The sequence below is a fragment of the Sinohyriopsis cumingii genome, chromosome 3, assembly GCF_028554795.1.
Source record: "Sinohyriopsis cumingii isolate HCF-2022 chromosome 3, ASM2855479v2, whole genome shotgun sequence".
Lineage (NCBI taxonomy): Eukaryota > Metazoa > Mollusca > Bivalvia > Unionida > Unionidae > Sinohyriopsis > Sinohyriopsis cumingii.
Window position 1 is genome coordinate 48,295,773 of NC_142963.1, and position 23,135 is coordinate 48,318,907.

The 23,135-nt window shown below is 33.6% G+C and overlaps 1 protein-coding gene across 1 annotated transcript in view; it reads left to right on the top strand.

The window, feature by feature from the left end:
* The window catches only part of LOC149802814 (protein tweety homolog 1-B-like), a 119,941-nt gene that overhangs the window by 79,178 nt on the left and 17,628 nt on the right, over positions 1–23,135 (top strand). Inside the window, exons 12-13 of the mRNA XM_089952253.1 lie at positions 12,122–12,241; positions 18,171–18,243. Coding sequence (XP_089808379.1) covers positions 12,122–12,241; positions 18,171–18,243 — 193 coding nt within the window. The remainder of the gene's footprint in view (positions 1–12,121; positions 12,242–18,170; positions 18,244–23,135) is intronic.

A 23,135-nucleotide genomic window follows, 5' to 3' on the forward strand; every position in this document is an offset into this window, starting at 1 on the left:
TTCTGATTTTGATTCGACTTGTAATATTAGCTTCTTTTTTTTCGATTGTTTCAGTAATGAGCAAAGTCAGTGTATATTATTTGGGTAATCTTGCATCTGATCTTGGACGACTTCAGTCTCGATCAAGACTATGCAGATTACTTATTTATCTTTTTAAAGGAACTTTTATCAGGGTATATTATAATAGGTAAAATCAGCTTGATAGCAAATTTTGGAGAATTTACATAATTTTTGTTCTTACAATGCTACATAAGCCTGATTAATGAAATACTGGTAGACCGCTGTTAAATTATGAAAGCCAGGTGAGTTATGTCAAACCCACTGGTTTTTTTTTTTAACAAATTCAAATCAGTTGTGTTTCTGTTCTTCCCTTAGTTTTCACATATATTGAAAATTATCCTTGTTTAAGATTTCACTGTTTAAGCTTGTGAGTTTTTCCTATTGACTTAAATTTTTTAAAATCTGTTTCACAAGTTACTACTGTTGGCATTGTTATGTGTGATTTTTAGCTCCCCTGTCTGTAAGACAATGGAGTTTTCAGGCTGACCCTGAATGACTGATGTTCTTAATATGTTGTCCATCTTGCTTGTTACTACTCTCAAGTCAATATTATCTGATCCAGTTTTATTTACACTTGGAATATGGGTTTATATCATCAGAATAACAGATATTGAGCTTGAACCATGTATAATAATGAGATGATCTTGCACCTGATTGGCTAACCTGGTTGCCACATATTGATAAGGTGATTGGCTGAGCTTGCTAATGCTCTTGAAGTCATATTTTTGATTTGTTGGGTTCATTATCATCAAGGTCATGGATGAGTTTGATCATGAGGAAGAGACTGGGAGTATTCATTATTATGTCTTTATTAATAATTTGTATCTAAATAAAATGTCAAATCAACATGGTATAAAGTTTGGGAGATATTTTACATAGGATGTCTGACAATAATATGTAAGCCTGCTTGGTACAAAGGTCAGTTGTTAAGCTATGTAAGCCAGGTGAATAATATCAGGCACACTTGGACCTCTTGTCATCAATGTTTGAAGTAGAATCCCCTTGAGACTAAATGCAATAATAATAATAATAATAATAATAATAAATATTGCCTTTTACATTTCACAGGAGTCTGGAATTTTTATATTTTTAACTGAGAAACATTATCTCCAAAGTCGTTTATTTTGTAGATAGTTATGTACATTTTCCACATAGATGTACATGTCAATAACATTGGACATGTAGTAAACAATTTATATAGGTACAATAATTGTCAGAAAAACTTATTTGAACTCATGTGTAATGGTAATTAAATTTTCAAACAACATACATTTGTGTGTTATCATACACAAAATGATAAACCAATAAGTTTTGCCATCTGCTATAATTGTCAGTGTACATGTACACGCTGGTGAATAACAAGAATCAGGTTTATCTGAAAATGACCATGTTCCATAACTTGATGGCTTTTAAATTAGTCTTCAGTTTAATTTTGTTTTTTTATTAAGATTTTTGTATTGATATACTTTTCAATGATATGGTCATAAATGATAACAGTCATGTCACACTGATCTGTACTCAGTTATTGAACATAAAGATATGCCACTCAGATCTGTATATATATACATATAGGTATGTTACTCTGATCAGTACAGTTATTACACATAGAGATATGTCCTTGATATGTAATCTTTTATTCAAGATATAGATACAGAACTATAGCTAAAAGATATTCCTAAAATATTTTTGGTAAAAAACAGTACCCAAAAGATTCATTTCATTTCATGCTATAGTGGCATTGAACCAGCAACCCATGAATCTAAATTATACATTATGAATGAGGTGTGATTAGCACGTCGAGTGATAACATTGTGTTAATTAAGCTGATATCCTCTGACAGGCCACACAGATCAAACACTATACCCAATTAAACATTTCAGCAAAGGAACATTATTATCAATGCATTTGGAATATACATGTATAATATTTATAATATGACCAGGAAAAGTAAACTCAAACATTCCAACAGAAAAAAAAAACATTTTATTCAAAAACATAATAAGTAGTCTTTACCTTAAACAACCTGTCATACTGAAATAAAAATAATAAAAATGTAACCTTTTATAAGAGAAACATCAGGTTTGACTGTTTTGAAGGGGTCCTTTAAAGGGCAGTCACTTAAATATTTTTTACCATGGTAATGGATGGAAAATATGATATATACAGATCCATTTTTGGCCTTTTCATCTAAGTAAAACCACATCACTCCAGGAATTGCACTGGGCTTTGCCAGTGTCACAGTTGCGATTTTTATTTACTTATTGGCGACAAAATATACCTTCTATCAAATGGGTTTTTTTTGCTGACATTTTTTTGCTGTTTAAATTTGTATAGAGAACCTTGGGTGTAAGGTGGAGAAATTCAAAGGCACAATGAAAGGAATCAGCAAACTTGGATATAAAATGCACTGGAATCCATTGTTACATAAACAAATCCTTTGTTCAGGCAGGAACAGGAACGACTACAATCGACAAAATGACCTGGGGGTTTTTTTAAGGGGAGGGGGGTAATTAAAAAATGTACCCCAAAAAATAGTTTTCAAAAAATAGTTCAAAGAAAACTGATTACCTTTGAAGCACCGATTGCTCTGCATAAATACTTATCAAATGAAACAAAATTAAAACGGGATGTGAATGATTTATAAATGTTCTAACATATGATCCATACTCAAATTCATGGATTTTTCGTACGTGTTCATTACTTTAATCTTTATGTTGTCTTCTATACAGTTGTAAGTTGTCAATACACACGTGTATTTTAGTCTGGACTTGTCTTCAATTAATCAATTTCCATTGCTTATTTTCTCTCAGTGTAAATCCTACTGATTGACGACAGGTTACCTCTTACTAATTTCACGTCCACTTACGTCAACAATTACCTTGGTCACAGGGGTATCAAGGTAAATGGATATTACTGTATTATTAAAATGGCAAAATTTTTAACAAAAATTGCGACAAAATCTTGCACAGAATAAAAATGAAGATGTTTTTTTGTTGATATATCTGACTGTATATGTTATGCAAGTACAAATAAATAGGCCAGTAAATGTGCACCTACATTTGGTAATAAAATGTAATTCACACAGTACAAAACCAAAAGTACATGTAGCATCCTATTAATCTATAGGAACAGTAGATGCTCTATTTATAGTATGCATACTCCTGTTGCCAATGGAGCATAACAGCTACTTTAGTGGGTCACCTTAGTACATAAGCTCAGCCAGACAAGGTTCCTACATGAATTTGTACAGGGGATCTGGGATGATTACATTTACCATATATACACACTTATCAGTAAAATCCAACTGCAAACCGCACAGACCCACATCTGCCGTCACATAATGTGCTGGCAGATCTGGTTCTGTGCAGTTTGTTAGGCGTAATCAGTAGAACAAATAACATAGGCCCTGATCTGCAGGCGCATTATGCTATAGCAGGTCAGGATCTTTATCGTTTGCGGGTTTTCCTCGACTTATAAGCAAGCATAGTTGGTATAAACTTTCTTACTTCTGTTCTTCATAGTGTTAGCTAGACCAATAAGTTGTTCTCTGCCTCATTTTTTATTTTCTTTTGACATGACTGTTAGCAAGCATCAGTCATGTCCAAAAAAAAGGTGGTGAACTTGTTGGTCTAAGTGTTGGCATGACTTTTTGGGTACAAAAATAGACGAAAATGCTCATGCTTTTCAGAGTGAATTTAAAAAAATGAGTTTTGACTGACACAGGTCATTAGTAGATTTGAAATGAACATTAATCAAGGTGTTTCAGGTAAACATGATGTTCTATTTTCGGCTCAGTAGGTCACAAAGCCAAGTGGGCTGCCTTTCCTCTGGTGTTCTTATCAACATTTGCTTGTTGCCACTCAGAAGACCATGTTTCTTTTATCAGATTGTGATACAATCCGGAATATATGCTTTTATCATCAAGATTGTTGACATGCTTGATAATGCACAAGATCTCATTTATGAACCAGGTGATTTTGAACCTGGCTGAGTTTGTTACTCTGAAGGCCGCAATTCTTAACTGTTTTTCATCAGACCTATTTATATCATCAAGATTAAGGTCAAGGTCGAATATGAACAAGATCTACACACACAGACACACTATATTTCTAATCCGACTTGAAGATCAGTTTGTACATGTTATCATAAATCTCATGAATGAGATTGATCCCTTGAAGAGCCAGATCCATCCATGTTAATGAGACAATGCATCTGATTGGCTGAGCTTGTTGCCATTCGGAAAGCAATATTTCTGATCATATTTTAATCAAACTTGGAAGAGTTTGGTAGTGAGTGGAATCTATGCATATTAATGAGGTGATCTTGCATCAGGTTGTCTCAGCTTGTTACCACTTGGGATGCCATGTTTCTGATATGATTTGGATCATACTTGGAATATAGGTTTATACAATGAAGATGTTGCACAAGTTCAGTAACAAATGAAATCCATTTCTATTAATGAGGTGATCTTTTACATGAATGAATCAACTTGTTACCACTGTGTCTTTTTGGAAAGATTTTGAGTAAGCATGTCCAGTGAGTTTAATTATAATATTGTGATCAGTTGTTTTTTTTTGGGGGGGGTCCCATTAAAATACTTGTCTTCTATTACTCACAGTACTGATTCAGTTCCCATAGCAAACCTAAGCAAACACTGTGATATTAAAATTCAATAACTTTCATTTTCTGAGCACTCATGATCAAACCTATATTTGTTAGTATAGATGCATCCTGGATGACAGCTTCTTTGTAGAGAAAAGGATATGAGCTATGGAATTTGCTGAGCCTACATGTGTTTAAAACATGTTTCTTTCAATTACACACCAGATTATGGTGCTAATTTCAGTAATGAGTGTTCCAAACTAAAGATTGTTCAAGGACTGAAATTCCATCAATAAAACAATGTCTCTATTTTTCTTTTAGTTACATCTTGGATAAGCTCTCAAAAGATTCTAATTTTTAAAAGCAACCTTTCATTATCAACCAATACTGGCCTGCCAAACCCATATATGCTCTATTTTATCTTCACCCATTTCTGGGCTGGTTCCCATTTTCTTAACCATTAGTACCCCGAGTCATCCAAGTTAATTTGAAGAAACTAATGGGAAGTAATTCATGATAATGACTGTTAAGAATCACAGGCTTGGGTTACACATATTCTTTCCCTTGCCAAAAATTAAGCCCGTTTTTCAAAAAATTAATTTTAGAATACAAATAACTTATCTTATATAGAACAGTTGACAATTGTTAAGAAAAATAATACGCATAGGGATTATACTGAATAATGTGTAATTTATAACTAAAGAAAAGTATAAAATAGACATTGTTAAAGACAATGCTTTCTCTAATATTGATTTTGCTGTTTTAAGAATATGTTTCTTGTAAAAATCATCTCTGATTTGCAGAGCACTATTTCTAAAATTTTTGTAACATTTGAAATTTTTAAATAGTTGGAAGCGTGCTGAAAGAGATTTTGACTGTTGCTAATATTAAATGTTAAAGTGCTTGAAACATTTGCCATTTGTCTTAGCTTATGAGATGGTCTGTTGTCCATTGACTTCCTATGTCCATCTGTCTGTTAGCACAAATTTGTCATCACTCCTCCGAAGTTATTTTGAGGATTGCCTTGAAACTTGACACATCTTCATCCCAAGGTCTAGATGGTTATAAATGACATCCTTATGATCATCACTACAACCACCATAAAAATCTTGTTTCCACTACTTCTGCTGAATGTCATAATGTCACATCAGCTTAGGATTTTCACTAAAAGACATCTAATGTCTAGTTGGTCCTAAATTAAAATGGTGCAGATCTGAAGCCAAAATGACCATCCAGTATGACCACCACTGGTATTATCCTGAAAATCTTGTTATTATTGCTCATTTCTTTCTCCATTAAATTTACATTGTCAGAATCATGCAGTATTTTACAATATTGAACTTGCTTGCAAATCATATTGCATTCACATGCATAAAGAAACTACTTTCTTTTGTAAACAAACAATGTATGCAGATACCAGCACTTATGATTTGTAAACAAATCATGTACACTTGCGTAGTAGGTGTTTTACGTTTTGGTTGATTAAATTTGTTTCTGAATGAACTAAAGCAGATATTTCGTGGACTGCCACATGCCAGCTGCTTTAGCACATTCCACATTAACTTTTTTGATACAATGTTTCGGAGTTAGGCTAGCTATACAGTAGATGCCAGACAGGGTCCTTACAAATAACATGCAAGTGACAAGGCATAAACTTGTCTTCTTTAGCTGGTAATAAGAATGGCAAAAAATATACTTAACAGTTTTACATTCTGAATTTCCTCAAAATGTACTTTCTTAGTTCTGCAAATCCGAATTACATGAGCCATGTCATAGGTTCTCAATTTTGATTACACATTTTGAAATTGTACTGTAATTTCAACTATATTCCTCCTTACTGCACTCAAAATGAAACAAGCATTAAATTCCATAGCATCTTTTTGACAATTGAAAGACTTGATATTTTTCCCACATTATGATTTCAAACATTCAATGACAGAAACAAAAACGCATTTGCAATGTCAACATGCTTCTCCCTCGCTTCTTCAATCCAATGTATTTCATGTGGAATTGTCACAAATAAATCCAGTCCATAATCACAAAATTTCATAGAATCGACAAAAATACCAAAATCTGTTCATTCCAGATGAAACGGAAAAGTTGTTGAAATGTACATTCATTCAAAATATGACTCCAAATTTCAATTTTAACTAGACACACCATTTTCTTTTGAAAGTTATGTCGAGTGCATGACTAAGTTCAAATTTATCTTGGTTGAGTTATGTGCCCATTAGTAATATTGTGTAATGATGTATCTGCGGTTGTGTATTTAGTTTGAAATACAGCATACATTCAGTTACATTGTTTCTTGTAGTGTATTTTTGTTTATATATTTAAGACTTAGGTAGAATAAGAAAATGAGCATATAATATAAAGGTTACCGCATTTGTATGGGAAAATATGAACTTGTTTTGTCAGATGGATATACTGCACTCCCTAGGTCGTGCAGTATTTCAATCTGAAAAATGAATTCATATTTTCCCATACAAATTCAGTAACCTATAATTAATACTACTCCTCCTAAGTGGAAAGTTATATCAACATGGGCTTCACCAGAAGACTATTTATGTTGTATAGGTGGTGGCGAATGAAATGGTACTAGTCTGACCTGAAATATGGCTGCCACAATGAATATATTGAAAGTCTTGTCACCATGGTCATGTGGAATTGGAGTTTTTACTAAAGGTCTTCTAACGCTGTTTTGGTTTGTCCTGAATGAAAATGTTGTCAATTTTACGTCCATATGGCTGCCACTGTCTAATTTGAAAATCTTATTACTCAAGAATATCACAGATGGCATGAGCAATCATCAGCAGTTAAAAAGAAGAAATGGTCTTAAGTTCCTGGAAGTACTTTTGGAGAACAGTGTCAGTCCCTTCCAGGGACTCTTGTTTGTCAGATATGTTGTGTATTATTATATGGCATTTCATATATTCAGAGTCATTGCCCAAAATTGTTTTGAAATTTATATTTAATAATTTGAGTTTTTATTTTGCCCTAATATGCATTTCTCCTGAAACATTTCCCAGTGTAATTACCAGGAGTAAATAGACCCAACAAAAACAGCAGTGAATTACAATTTCATGAATTGGGAAAGCCATGGGACTCTTTAGACTGTAAATTAAAGCTTTTTCTGTAAACTTAACTTTAAAGGGCTTGGATAATTTTGATTATAAGCAACAGCCTTTGTATTTTTAGTGGAGATAGTAAAGTAGGAAAAATCTGACATGATATAAAATTTGGGAGATAGTCTATTAAGACGTGTACTTCTAATATTATATAAGACTGCTGTGTGAAATGGTCAGCTGTTAAGTTTGCATGCAAGTGAGCAATGTCAGGTCCACTTGGTCCTCTTGTTAATGATTGTCTTGATATGTTGACTTACTAAACACATGATGATCAAAGATTTAAGAAAAAAATCCATAAAAGTTTAATGTGATTTTTTTCCCACCCACCCACCCCAATGCAAACATATTATACTTGATAGATCTATCTTCCATGTTATGGGGTTGTTCAGTACATAAAGTAAACACTTATGCAACCCATTTCTTACACTGCATAGATGGGGTTGTTCAGTACATAAGTCAGTAAACACTTATGCAACCCATTTCTTACATTGCATAGATGGGGTTGTTCAGTACATAAGTCAGTAAACACTTATGCAACCCATTTCTTACATTGCATAGATCTCCTAATATTTGCATTTGTTGGACTTTAGGAATGAGTTTGGATGACATGTAGTACTTAGACATAATTATTCCTTGCATCTGTTTGGTCATTATGTTTTCCAACTGTAGACAACAAAGACTAGAGGTGCATTGTTTGAGATTGTTATTTGGGACTGACTTTCAAAACCATGGATCAAGTAACAAATAGGTTGGAATTCAGAACATTTGCATGGAAAATGAGGAGTAAAAATGTTAAGTTGATAACTTTGTTGTCAGTGATATCCAGGATATGGTGCTTATCAGTTTACCATATCTGCTTGTTTAAAAGTCACGTCCAACTGGAAATAACATAGACCTTGATTTGCCATCACATAATGCACTGGCACATCAGGGTCTATGTTGTTTGTTCAACTGATTACTCCATAAAACTTTATAGACCCAGAACTCCTGGAGCATTGTGCAGTGGCAGATCTGGGCTTGTGCAGTTTGCAGTTGTACATGCATTAATTGATACATGCCATTTGATTCTTTTCCTAATTTTTGGAAGAAAGATTTTGTTAAGTTACATCAATTGTTTGTCCATCTACGCTGTTAGATTTACTGTGTGGTAAATATGTTAAATAGCTGTTTCATCCAGACATTTTTTCATTCTGTCTCGGAATTTTCAGTCTGCATTATTAAACTACTGGTGGGGTATTCAATCAGTCAATATTATTTAACTACTGGTGGGAGTTTGCAAGCAGGGACATCATTTGGGAGGGGAGCATGTTAACAAGCCAGTCAAGTTTTGTGCCCCCCCACCCCAATCAAGTTTTGCTTCCCCCACCCTGCTGAAAAAAGTTGAAAAGAAATCCCTTAATGCAAGCAGTCATTATTATTGAAATACTGGTGGGAGTATGCAATCAGTCTGTACTTATTAAATTATACTATTAAACTACAGGTTGGAGTATGCAAGCAGTCTGTATTATTAAAATACAGGTTGGAGTATGCAAGCAGTCAGTATTATTAAAATACAGGTTGGAGTATGCAAGCAGTCAGTATTATTAAAATACTGGTGGGAGTATGCAATCAGTCAGTAATGTTAAACTACAGTTTGGAGTATGCAAGCAGTCAGTATTATTAAAATAATGGTTGGAGATTGTACCACATGCAGAGAAAGGAGCTCATTAGTTGGATATCCTTGCCTTGGTCACAATGACATTTATTCCTTTATGTTTTTTATGTCAGGCCAAACAACGTATAGGTGACTACAGAAAAATAGGGAATTCTGTGAGGTCATGACATTTATACAAAATTCGACAATCTTTTTGCTAAACCATTAAATTATTAGAAATATATGAAAAGCTGGATTATTTTATTAAAATAATGCTTGACTTTAGTGAAACATGATGAGTGAAAAGGAGAATTCCATGCTCTGCTAGGAAGGTAAAAACTGGTGCATCGAATGTACGAATGTAAAAATAACATGGGAATGGTATATCATATGTAACAATAATGTGGGAATGGTACAGGCACACAATTGCTCACAAGATCTGGAGGTTTAAAAACTTATCTCATGGACTTATCAAAACCCAATAATTTAATGATTATCCGAGGTTCTGTTATATATATAGCCGTTACATCCGTCCCTCACATCATATAGTTTTTAACTACGTTGTGTATCAGTGTATATCAGGCCATAGCAAATAGCATGTGTGGTCAATTAATTAATTAATTAATTAAAATTTTTGTAAGACAACAACACTTATAACTTTTATTATCATCTTCCAAGACATGTTGGAGGACGTATCAGATACATTGGAATAGAAATGCTTGTCAATTACATGTAATGTATTTCAAGATAGTCCTGATTGTTTTTAGTTTCTGATAAAAAAAATTTAAAGCAGTTAATTGGAGAAAAATGGTGTTGTCGGCAGAAATTCTAATATTTGGTTTTTGAGTGGAACAAGTCATTTTTTTTTAAAATATAGTGCAAGGGAAATTTATAGAAGCATAGAAGGATAATGCTAAAACTGAAGCAATGGCAAATCCAAATCTGACAGTGACCCATTTTCCAGTACATGTCATAATTAGGTACATCAGTGTTTTTTGTTACAACTTTTCATATCGCCATTGAATGTTTTTATGTTCATGAGATCTGGCTGTAACTTCAATTTTAGGTAAAAATTGTCTGGCAAGAGCCATTAGAATTTCAGATCCCTGATGTGGTTTCCATCCATTATTCTCTTCCTGGAAGTTGGTCAAAACATATTTGTTCTCCATATGATTAACATTAACACAGATCATCCCATCTTATTGTTGTTTAACGCTCCGGTGGCCTAGTGGTTAGAGCATCTGCCTCGGATGCGCGATGTCATGGGTTCAATCCCTGGCCAAGTCATACCAAAGATTTACAAAAATGGTACTAACAGCTGCCTCACTTGGCTCTCAGCATTAAGAGGTTAGTGTTAGGACTGGTCGGCCTGGTGTCAGGATAATGTGACTGGGTGGGACATCATGCTACATGTCTGCGGCATGATGCCTCAGTGCTAGACATCACTATAAACTGCCACACTGTAGACATCATAGCAATATGACTGAAAAATTGTTAAAGCTACGTTAAAAATATTAATCACACACATCACATCTTATTGTTATAAAACCTTGCTTATGAGATAACAGCACAAAAAAGATTTGTAGTTTACTAGTTCAAGACCATTTTTCAGATTGTTTTCTTCTTTTTTGTTATTTAATCGTTGTCTGCCAAATCTCCATGTCATTCAGACATATAATTGCCCAGGTCTTTGTGCTTTTTCAGTTAGCATTGGTTTTATGGGTGTAGGTTGTTATTTACTTGGACACTGAGTTTGATTAGCTCAAAGTGGGAGCTTTTGTAATTCAAAGATGTTACCATCTTTTGTGCATATATGGAGATAGATTATATCTCAGGCAGCAGGCAAGACATAATGTTTTATAGAACCCTTGTTATGATCATTTTTGTTACTTCCAAAGATAAAATGTCTGCTGCAGTCTTTCTAGTGGCCCTATTTTTTCCTAATTTTTAGGACATATTTTTAACCACTTTTTTTTTTAAAAAGGGACACTGTACACTACACATGCATGTTTGTCATTGTTACTACTTGTTCTAAAATACATTTGAATTCAACACAGCTAGGTGAGCTTATGGTATGCAGACATCATGTAGGCATCATCTGTCGGTAATGAAATTTCCAGCTTGTTCTTGAAACCCACTGAAAATATTTCACTCAGACCTGGCAGAGAGTATCATACTAAACTGAAATCTTCCAAAAAATTTATTTTTGACATTATTTACAGAGATTATGACTTGCTCTTTTATTTCTTAATTGGATCTGTTTTTCCTTTTTCCATACTTGTAGACAAAATTCAGCCCTACTTTATCCCTGCTTTTTAACAAAAAGGTGCTGGAAAGATATCTAGTTTCAATCAGTAGTTAATAAAAGCAATAATAAAAAATGCATACTTCATTACTGCCAGAATTATATTTCCCTTGCCAGTCATACAAAAAGAACTGACACCACAAATCTTGATGTAATGGATATTGTCAATCACTGCCTGCCCCCACAAGTTTGGAGAAACGTGTTGATAGCCTCCTTACTGTCTAATTAACTGAATACATTAAAGTATGGTTTTGAAGCCACCACTATTGAAGTATTTATCCATCATAAAAAGACATTACCTGTAGTTGGATCTAACAAAGTTATTAAGGTGTATTCACAGTCAGCATTACCTCCCTTATTTGATGTTTGTGTTTATTTTTTTATATCTTTCAGAAAAGGCTACGATCCAGTGGATGTCACAGATCCCTTCTTACCACGTCCCCCTCCCTACACTGGTTATGGATCTATGGGCCATGATGAAGCAAGAACCAGCTTGCATGATTCCAGTTTAATGTATGCAATTCACACTGAATTCACAAAATCATCAGGGCTGGAAAGATTTTAACCATTTTTCTTGCAGGGTCTCTTAGTTTTTAATCAATTTTTAGCTATACCAAGTTACAGAAAGCTTTTATATTTAGTGAAGGTCTTAAATTTTCAGCTGACGTGAGATTTTTCCATCCCTTAATATTATGAAATTATCACCAAGGTCTTTAATTGGCTTAATATAATATATATCTACATGTACTCTGTACAAAACTGCAATCATACTTGACTGTAATAATTTATATTAAGTTGGTGTAGCATTGGCAGAGAAGACAAACATACAAGTAAAGCTGGGAACAATATTGTGGTTTTAATAAAAATAATACATTATCTGTTATTAATATGTTGCTTTCTTTTTTCCAGGTGCTAGTCCCTGGTCTGAGGTGAAAATTCCCTCCCAGAAATTAGTAATAGGACATCTGTAAAAACAAAAGAACACAATCTCAATCTGATGTCTCAGTCACGTCCCTCATTTGGAATATTACCCTTTATTCATTACACTTTGTGCAATGATAACATGTTTCTGAGTGCTGCCAGTTTTTGCCAGTTTGGGTTTATTTTGCCATAGTTTAAATTTCAATCAATCTCATCCAAATTTGTGTTGCAGTTGACTTTTTATCCCCAGTCCATGCATTTGTTTTCATTTATTATTGTCCACATTTGTCACTTTCTGGAAAAAACAGTACTGACTTGTACACATACTGGTTAAAATTGCTTACAGAAATTTATCCTTCTTATTGGTACCACAGTTAGGGTTGGTATGACCAATTACAATTTTTTTCCAGTCATTTGCTTGTTTTGGCATAAAAAGGCTCTATGGACTCACACCCTGTTTGCTATAACAGGGTCACACTCTATAAGTCATCAGGCACTGGATCTATGCACCAGGCATGAGGCACTGGCAAGACTTTTTAGTTCCTCCCCTGGGACCAGCGAACACCCAGCCTCCATTTCCTATGCATTTGTTTCATCCATGCGAGGCCTGGTGACTGCCAATATCAAGCAGAGAATCCGGAGTGTCTCACTTTACAGCCACATTGCCATGGATGAGTTTTCCATGGCTTCATTGGTTGGCAAATTGGGCAAGCCATATAAGTACACCCAACCCCATCCTTCAAGGTAATTATCAAAGAAAAGTGAGATGGAACACCGCTCATTTCCTCCTGCATCAAAATCCCATTCTTCAAGGAGAGATGATGGAACAGATAGTCCTGTCTCACCCTATTACTTGAGACAGGATTATAAATTCTCAGTTGTAGTTGACTCCAGCAAGTCTAAGGAGTCAAGGCTGTTTTCCTTGCACTACAGGTATGTGTCAGTCTAATGAGACTCTCAGCTGTGTTATAGTCATCAGACATCAAGGAAGTACTCATGCCCCTTCTCTTTGCTTGGAAGTCAGAAACCTTGTTTGATGAACATCTTCAAAGGTGATCAGAGTCAACCACATTCCAGACAGAATAAATATTCTAGCAACAGTCTGTTGAGAATGTTGTGTGCACCAGTCAGTAGCAGAGTCTCTTTCGACTTTGTTGGAGGCCAGTAGTTTGCACTGAACCCCAGCAACAAACTATCACTTATATGTTCCCAATGCCACCCATCATGGTGGTGTGTACAGTGATTCTGCAGTAGAATCAACTGTGTACTTTTGCCATCCTACACCAGAAAATAATCCCTCAAGTTCTTCAATGAGTCAGGACTGAGACATCATTTGTCATCCTGACAGTTCCACCAGTGGAACCAGTGTTCATGGTTCCGCAAACTCATTGAACATGGTGGAGACCCCCAGGGAGCTGTCAGTGAGGAAGCTTCAACAGTCACAACACTTAGAGTTCCTCCTGCACAACAATCCTTGGAGGTTTCACTTTCATGCCAGGCTTGTATTGAATATGTTTATTTGCCAAGATCAATTTTTTTACAGGCTTGCTCAGTTTAATTGGCATTTTAATTCCAGGATTTATGGTGCAAAGTAATCTTTAATTTAACCAGCCCTCTACAATATTATTTTCTTCTCGTTGGGTTCCACCATAAGGTTGGACCTTAATCTCACAGAATTTATAAGGTACTTCGAAACTCAAGGAGTTAGTCTTGCTCATTAATGCCTAAGTGGAACTTTTCAAGTGTTCTTTGATTATTATCTAAACTTTTTTATGAACCTCTGAGGTGGCTTCTTTCAAAAATCCTGCCTTAAAGATAGACTTTTTTCTTTCTTTAGCATCACCTAGAAAGAGTCAAATTCATGCTGTAATGGTGGAAAAGTATTGTGTCCATTTCATTGGCTACTATGATTCAGTTTCACTTCAGTCGCGCGTTCAGGCCTAGAATTAGCTGCCTTTTGATTTCTTTGTAAATAATTTGACTATCAAAAGAGCTTATCAGTCCCTCATTAAAAGGTTCTTCCCTCAATGAGAATCAATATACATGAGGCTATTGCTGCATATTGGTCTTTTATTAATCATTTCTCTCTAGATTGTGTCATGGAAAGTGCCTTTCATTGGTCTCACTCCACCTTTTCCTCATTTTACCTTCATTCAGCAGCACACCAGAGGAAAGGCATTTATGCATAGTATCTGACTGTGTCATTCCAGCAAGTTGACTTAAAGCCATCTTGCATTCTGTAGTAGTGTTCTACTGGAACAGATTGTAAGTTATCTCTGGCATGGGTCCATAGGCTTGAAAAGTCTACAACATAATCATGTATTACTGATATTATAATGTAATTTTGGGAGGTAAAACTAATAGTAATTACTGTATATTCTCACTTATAAGTAAAAGTCAAACTGCAAACAACAAAGATTTTGATCTGCTCTGGCATCATGCACCTGTAGATCAGGTTGTTTTGTTGTTTGTTCTTCTGATTACTTCTAATAAACTGTACAGATCCAGATCTGCTGGCACAATATGTGCTGGCATATCTTGGTCTGTGCAGTTTACAGTTGGACTAGACTTTTAAGCAAGTATATATGGTATGCAGTTCTTCTCTGCTGTTTATAACCGAATTCCCTCCTACCCTTCCCAATCTAATATCCATTGGTCTTGGTTCTTGTCAAAGAAAGACTATTTTGAATGGTGGCAGTGACTAAGGCACTGGGACTATGTTTACCTTTGTTCTAGTCCTCTAGTTACTAAATGGACAATTTTCACCTTGGACTGGAGACTTGTACCAGAAAAGGATATATCAATCTAATAATAGCAAGTGATGTATTACACAGTGAAAATGTGTTTAAGACTGGGGTCTCTTCTAGTTCAAATGTAGGGGCCCCATGTAGCCAAGTGGACCTAGGCACTTGCCTTTACAGATCTTTAACATCTCACCTCTGTCTGCATGGGTTTGAGTCTCAACTTTTCCAGCATTGGTATATGGGTCAGTGTTTTTTCCCAGGTTTTTCTTGTGCTCTTCCTCTGCAAATATTGCTTGTTGTTTTCAGTCCAACAGGAAAGACATGAACCCTTACTATGTACACCACCAGATTCCAATTTGTTTTAACTTTCTAAACAAGCTTAGGTGTGGTACCAGATCAGACAGCTTAGAAACATGAAAAATCATAGTTATAAACTGCATATTGCAACTTGGTTTTTGTCTGAATCCATGTTGACCATTGTTCAATATTGGGCATTTAACAGAGCTACTGCTGTGGAGTTGAAGATTGAATAAGCTCAATATCAGCATGTTTTAAGTCAAGGAAACAATTACAGAATTGAAGTTAATTAAAAGCTGGATACAGTGATCTTTTGCTTCAGAAATCAGATTTATTATATATTCTCACATAATGTTCCAGAAGGACAAGGTTGTTTAAATTTTTAAAGTTGGTTTTTATGGGTTTAATGCCATTTTTCAGTATATGATATGTTATACATGGCTGTCAGTATCTTTTGGGGACGAAAAACCCTGGAAAATTGCAGGAAGAACCACCAACCCAGGTAAAGCAACTGGCAAGCTTTCTCATATACCCACTTTGGCTGAATCTGAGGCTTGAATCCGCATGGACAGAGGTGAGATGCCAGTAAAGGCAAGCACATTAGGCCACTTGGGCATGTGGAGCTGCCATCTTTAAAAGATTTAATACAAAAGGGCTCTTGTTTGCAGTTGTACTCAACTTGTACACGAATATAAATGGTAATTATCTCAAGTAAGAGTTATTACAAAGACATGTATGTGGAGCAAAAAATACACTGTCACTAAGTTTCATTAAAATAACAGGTAAATGAGGATTTTTAAATATTTATCAAATTTGCAAATGGATAAAGAATGTAGACTCCTTTTATGAAATAAACGAATAAAATGGTATGTTAATAGGCAAATTTTTCAGTAGGCCAGTTATTGGGGTCACATTTGTTTTACACGAGAAAACTTGATTATATGATTAAAATCAGATCTCCATTGTCCTAGGTGTACAGTGGAGATCTGATTTTAATCAAATTGAGTGTTATACAGATTTCATAGACTTTATAATCTCTTTTCACAGGACTGTTATTGTGATTGTTACAACTGTATTACAATGCATTTTTATTTTTTTCGTTATTTAATAAGAGACAGTAGTGACAAACATGTTAGTTTATGTCCAATCTCTTCTAAAAGCCATGGCACTGTGATGTCATTAATGATGTCATAATGTAATAATGACATCATTTTGACCTGCACATTAAGCATTTATTTATAAAAATCAAACTGTCTTATGTACATAGACTCATTTGCCATAAGAAGCCATGTGTTTGAATCCCAGATTGTAAAAAAAAATATGAAGGAACTACAATTGTATCTAAAATGTAAGTTCCAAAAGAATTCATTGTTTTACTGAACATGGAAACATCAAAAAGTAGCTTTTTTTTACTTGAAACAAAATATTTACAACTATAAGGAAATTTGGACTATAGTGTAAAAGCTATAGATAATTTTAATAGAAAACAGTCAGATGCTTTGGATTTCTTCTTCACACTGCTGCAATGAATAAAAAACTTTTCTAACCATATAAAACAATATGACCATTGGGAAATAAAAGAAATCCATGTCTACCATTGTATTACAATTTATAAATTAACACTTTCATGTTTAACCAAAACTTGTTCTGGTATGAAAGTATGTGTTCAGTAGAACTTTTCAATATGATTTTTCAAAATTGAAGACAAAACAAAGCATCAGACATAAATCAGAATGATGATATGATCTGTACATGATGATATGAGCTGTACATATTGATATGAGCTGTACACAATATGAGCTGTACATGTTGATGAGCTGTACATGTTGATATGAGCTGTACATGTTGATATGAATTGTACATGATATGAGCTGTACATGTTGATATGAGCTGTACATGTTGATATTTGCTGTACATGATATGAGCTGTACAGGATATGAGTTGTACATGTTGAAATGAGCTGTACATGATATGAGCTGTACATATTGATATGAGCTGTACATGATATGAACTGTACATGATGATATGAGCTGTACATGTTGATATGAACTGTATATTAGCTGTACATGATGATATGAGCTGTACATGTTGATATGAGCTGTACATGATGATATGAGCTGTACATATTGGTATGAGCTGTACATGATATGAGCTGTACAGGTTGATATGAGCTGTACATGTTGCCAGCAAACTCTGTATTAAGTCCGTAAACTCCGTATTGTCCACAAATTCTATAAGTCATCATCTCTGTTTCCAGAGATCTGTTATAAAAGGGTTCCATCAGATGTCTTCAATGATAATGAAAAAGAAAGCATGAGAAAGCATCCAGTTTGTAATGAATGACATTAGAATACATTATTTTCATTAGTTTAGTAAATGAACAAAGCTTCAATAGCTGCTTTCTAAGTTCATTTCTTGCAAATTCATTGTAGGAGAATAGGCCATAAAGAAGCTAAAGGAATAAAGCTTTCTATTTTCAGGGACAGTCCATGGGCTGATGTACATCATGAACCACACCCAGGGACCTCTCTCTCAGAGTCCCCACCACCAGCTGTAAGTTATCCACATATCTGGCCAATTTATGCATGTATTTCTTTGTCTCATCTCACTCATGTTTAGCTTTGTGAAGCCATCTAGTAAACAAGAAAACTTTGCATTTTGCAAGTTGTATAATTGTGATTTCGCTATTGGGCATGGAGGTACCCATGACATAAAACAGCATGAAAAGCTAATAAACATCAGTTTGCTGCTTCATTATCAACAACTCAGCCTGAACTTGCGATGTTTATAAATACCAGAGAGAAACTTAATGTAATTCAATCAAAGTTCAGTTTATTAAATTTCTTTTAGAAATGAACCTTCCTCAGTTACTAGTGTTGCTTGTAATTTAATTTGCACACTTTTTCCAGACATTAAAATTGGAAATTATTACTCCTGTTCTAGAATGAAAACAGTTCAGTAAAAAAAAATCGTTCAGAATTCAGATCATAATGAAAGATGGTATACAGTATTGGAATCAATAATGACTGGAAAAAACGGGGTGTGGAAAAGGCTTCTATAAACAGACTGTGTCTGAATGTATATTGCATTCGTTCACCTTGTTAATGGGAACCCGAATGGAACAGGGTGCCCAGTCCGAAGGTGCAAGAGTGCAACACATGCATCTTTGACATTAAATAATTAAGTAAGTTACTGTCCTACTTTTCTGATGGTTGTAGATGTTGCATTTAGTTACATATGCATTAACATTTTAAAAATCAGTATTTTTGTCATAAGCAGTTAGTATTTTGTACTCGTGAGTTGGCAGCTATGATTTAGATGCAATATCGATTTTGTTCATGTTTACATCAACACACACAAAATTATGTCATTTACATGTGAAAACTTAACTCTTTACCACAAAGATATAACATAGCTGTATCTATTGGATATTGTTTCCAACAAGACTTCAATAAAACTCACAAAGATGTCTTAGTGCCCCAAGATTTTCATAGTACCTCATTTATTCTTAAATTCATGTTGGTGAGAAGTGAGAAGTAGGGGCGCTTTTCCACTGCCAACATTGGCATCATCATCATCATCATCATCATCATCAGTTAAAGTCTTTCTAAATCTTTTTCAGTTACTTACACATTTCCTAAATGGATATCCTTCATAAATAGCATGAATCATTATGAAATTAGGCAATTCTTTCTGTCACATGCTGGTTTGCCTCTTTTACAATAGGGTCAAGGTCACAGTCATAAAAAAAAAATTGTATTAAGATTTTTGTTTAAAGATTTTAAATTTAATTTACTTTTATTCCTAACTCCATTATGAATTTTCTTTCTGCTCAACATTTGGACCTTTGGGGTCAAGGTCAGTTCAGTGGTTTTATGGTAATGCTTTGGTCATAAGGTTGACATACATGGCCAAGCCATTTTGTTTTAAAAAAATTAATTTCATTATTTGTTCATTTCTTTGTATTTTTATTTGTTTATTAAATTATTTGTGTAAAGTAAATTTTTCTCATTTACTTTCTAATTATTTGACTTAGATTGGTCAAGCTCCACCTAATATAAGCATAACATATGTTTTGTTGTAAGTGAAGTGTTAGGATTGAAAATTTGAAGTCAGTAAAGTTTCAAAAGTAGTTCATAACAATGAAAAGCATATTTTTTTAAGGTTTGATTGAACAAAAACAGTCTTGTAAAAATATATAACACTCAAATTATATCCCAAAAAATTTACACATTAAATTTCAGAGGCACTGTTTATAAAAATGACACAGTTTCAGACAAAGGGGCAGTTTTTCAAGTTTAGCGAAAAGAGCATACTGATACAAGAATTTCCAACTGAAAATGTACTTTTGGTCACCAGATCTGGAATGTTGTCCTTGTACAAATAAAGAACAATCAAGCTTTGGCTTATACAAGTATTTTATATTTTAAAAAACACGTAAAATATGAAATTAATAGAATATAGCACGGTTTTAAATAAGTATTTAGGGATTCTAAAAAAAGAGCAGGAGGAGGGCAATAAGTGCAAATAGAGCAGTTTATTTCTGTATAATTCAAGTACTTAGCATTGATGTGCAGAATATTAAAAATGAATAAAAATATGATGAACTGCTATATATAAAGATTTATAATTTTTGAAAATGTCTTCAAAACATCAACATCTGAATCATTACTCAAGAGTACTGCAAAGAACAAAGAAGGTACATCTATCTTTGTTTCACCTTCTCATTTTGTGGATTACGGAGAAAAGATATGAATTATCACATGATTAGTCTGATATGTTAGATGACTGTTTATTATGGGAAGATATTAAAGAGTGTGAATATCATCATTACTGATAGATGAATTGTTGTTGTGGGGTTTAACGCCATTTTTCAGCACACGATAGGCCATATATGGCGGCCAGTATTATAGATAGATGAAATAAACATTCAGAAAAAATATTTCAATCAGGAAAAGTGGTAATGAGGAAGAATTTCATAATTGGAGAAAGTCATTGGTAATTGGAGAAAGTCATTGGTACTGTGTAAGTATGTCTCTGATATCAAGGTGATCCAAACATTTGTGGAATAATGGCCACAATAAATGATTTCATTTGTAATTATCTCACTGTTATTGTTAACTTATCCCATCATTGAAAAGAATTACAAAAATGCACACCATTTTATATGTTTTAATTTGTAAAAAAGCATGTAACTGAACCAAAATTATTGTAAATAAATAGATATAATAAATGATAAATTAATAAAGAATTAATCAATTATATTTCAAAGTCAACAGGCTTATGTAGGTAAACATTATTGGAAAATATGTTAAGTAAAGCTAAAATAAATTGGTCATAATAATCATATCTTCCAGTAATCATCAACAATAACTTTATTGGATAAAGGCAAATCATGAGTGGATAAAATAGTTATCTTGTTATTATGTTTTATTTGGCAACTGTAACAAAGAGAAAAATATTGCTTTAAATTTTACCCTTTCCTAGAATGTTTCATTAACTTATCAAATCATGGTATGCCAACTGCAGAATGATAACTCATGATCTCACAGACAATACTGTAGTCATTTTTAATTCTCAAGCTTTCAAAATTGGTTTGTTTAAAATCACTGGTATGTATTATATGTTTTATGTACTATGTACAAACATTTTGAGTTAAACAAAATTATGAAACTGAAACATAAATGATAAAATGTCATATGTACCTTACTTTAATTTTATATCCATGTATTATGATCATTGTTTTTGTTAAGTTATTCAAATTCCATTATTAAATGAATATATCTCTTAACAATACTAAATACAGTTTTAACTTAATTTTACCCCTTTTTGAGTTTCTATGCTGGCAAAGATTTTTGCATTCAAAATTTGATAACCTGTCAACCATCCTATCCTCTCATTATCAGTGCCGAATCCAGCATGAAATGTGTTCCTCAGAGCAATAATTAGTTATTGCTATTGATTAAAAACAAACGTTTTTGCAGATCTTTGAAACCTGGGATCAAAAAAGTCCAAACAATTATAAAATTAGTATTGATTTGCAATCCCTGTTATATGTTGATGATTTAAATGGTTTTCAAAATTTGAAGTGCTTGATTCTGTCATTGAGGGACTCACTGTCATGATCCAACCTTCTAGTGAAATTCAATAAATTAGAAATTATATTGATTTATAAATGATATATGATATTAAATACAGATTGAAAATCATTGAAACAAATTTCTTTAAAGACAACTGCTCACTATTATGGCAATAATCATACACAATCAATTAGTGAAGTTGAGCAGAACTTGCCATGCCATGTGACAAATGATTTTTCATGTTTACTGAATTTAAGCAAATATTGGAGGACTTCATTCTTTTTCTTCATTTTTGTGTGCTGCTTTCCATTAATATTTATAGGCATATTTGTTTAAAATATTTGAAAAAATATTTTTGAGAAATCTGATTCTTGGTCACATCTTGTTGCCAAAATGACAAATATAAACTAATGTACTAAAAACATGTCAGTATGGAGTTTTTAGCACATATCATTGCTTAAATCTTCCATTATTTTGGTGAAGGTGTATTACCAATTAACTGGACTGGTTCAAAGAATATCCTGTTCATGTTATTAAAAATTTTTGAAGTGTAATATTTTGATTTTCCAGTGACTTTACATCTCATCTGAATCGTACAGAGCACATGCATACAAATAGTGTACATGCTGTTGTATTAAACTAATGAGAGTAGATTGGATTGTGACATTGCTTTAATCCTGCAATTAAACTAATGAGAGTAGATTGGATTGTGACTTTGCTTTAATCCTGCAATTAAACTAATGAGAGCAGATTGGATTGTGACATTGCTTTAATCCTGCAATTAAACTAATGAGAGTAGATTGGATTGTGACATTGCTTTAATCCTTGGATTGTGACATTGCTTTAATCCTGCAATTAAACTAATGAGAATAGATTAAATTGTGACATTGCTTTAATCCTGCAATTAAACTAATGAGAGTAGATTGGATTATGACATTGCTTTAATCCTGCAATTAAGCTAATGAGAGTAGATTGGATTGTGACATTGCTTTAATCCTGCAATTAAACTAATGAGAGTAGATTGGATTGTGACATTGCTTTAATCCTGCAATTAAACTAATGTAATGAGAGAAGATTGGATTGTGACATTGCTTTAATCCTGCAATTAAACTAGTGAGAGTGGATTGGATTCTGACATTGCTTTAATCCTGCAATTAAACTAATGAGAGTAGATTGGATTCTGACATTGCTTTAATCCTGCAATTAAACTAATGAGAGTAGATTGGATTGTGACATTGCTTTAGTCCTGCAATAAACTAATGAGAGTAGATTGGATTCTGACATTGCTTTAATCCTGCAATTAAACTAATGAGAGTAGATTGGATTATGACATTGCTTTAATCCTGCAATTAAACTAATGAGAGT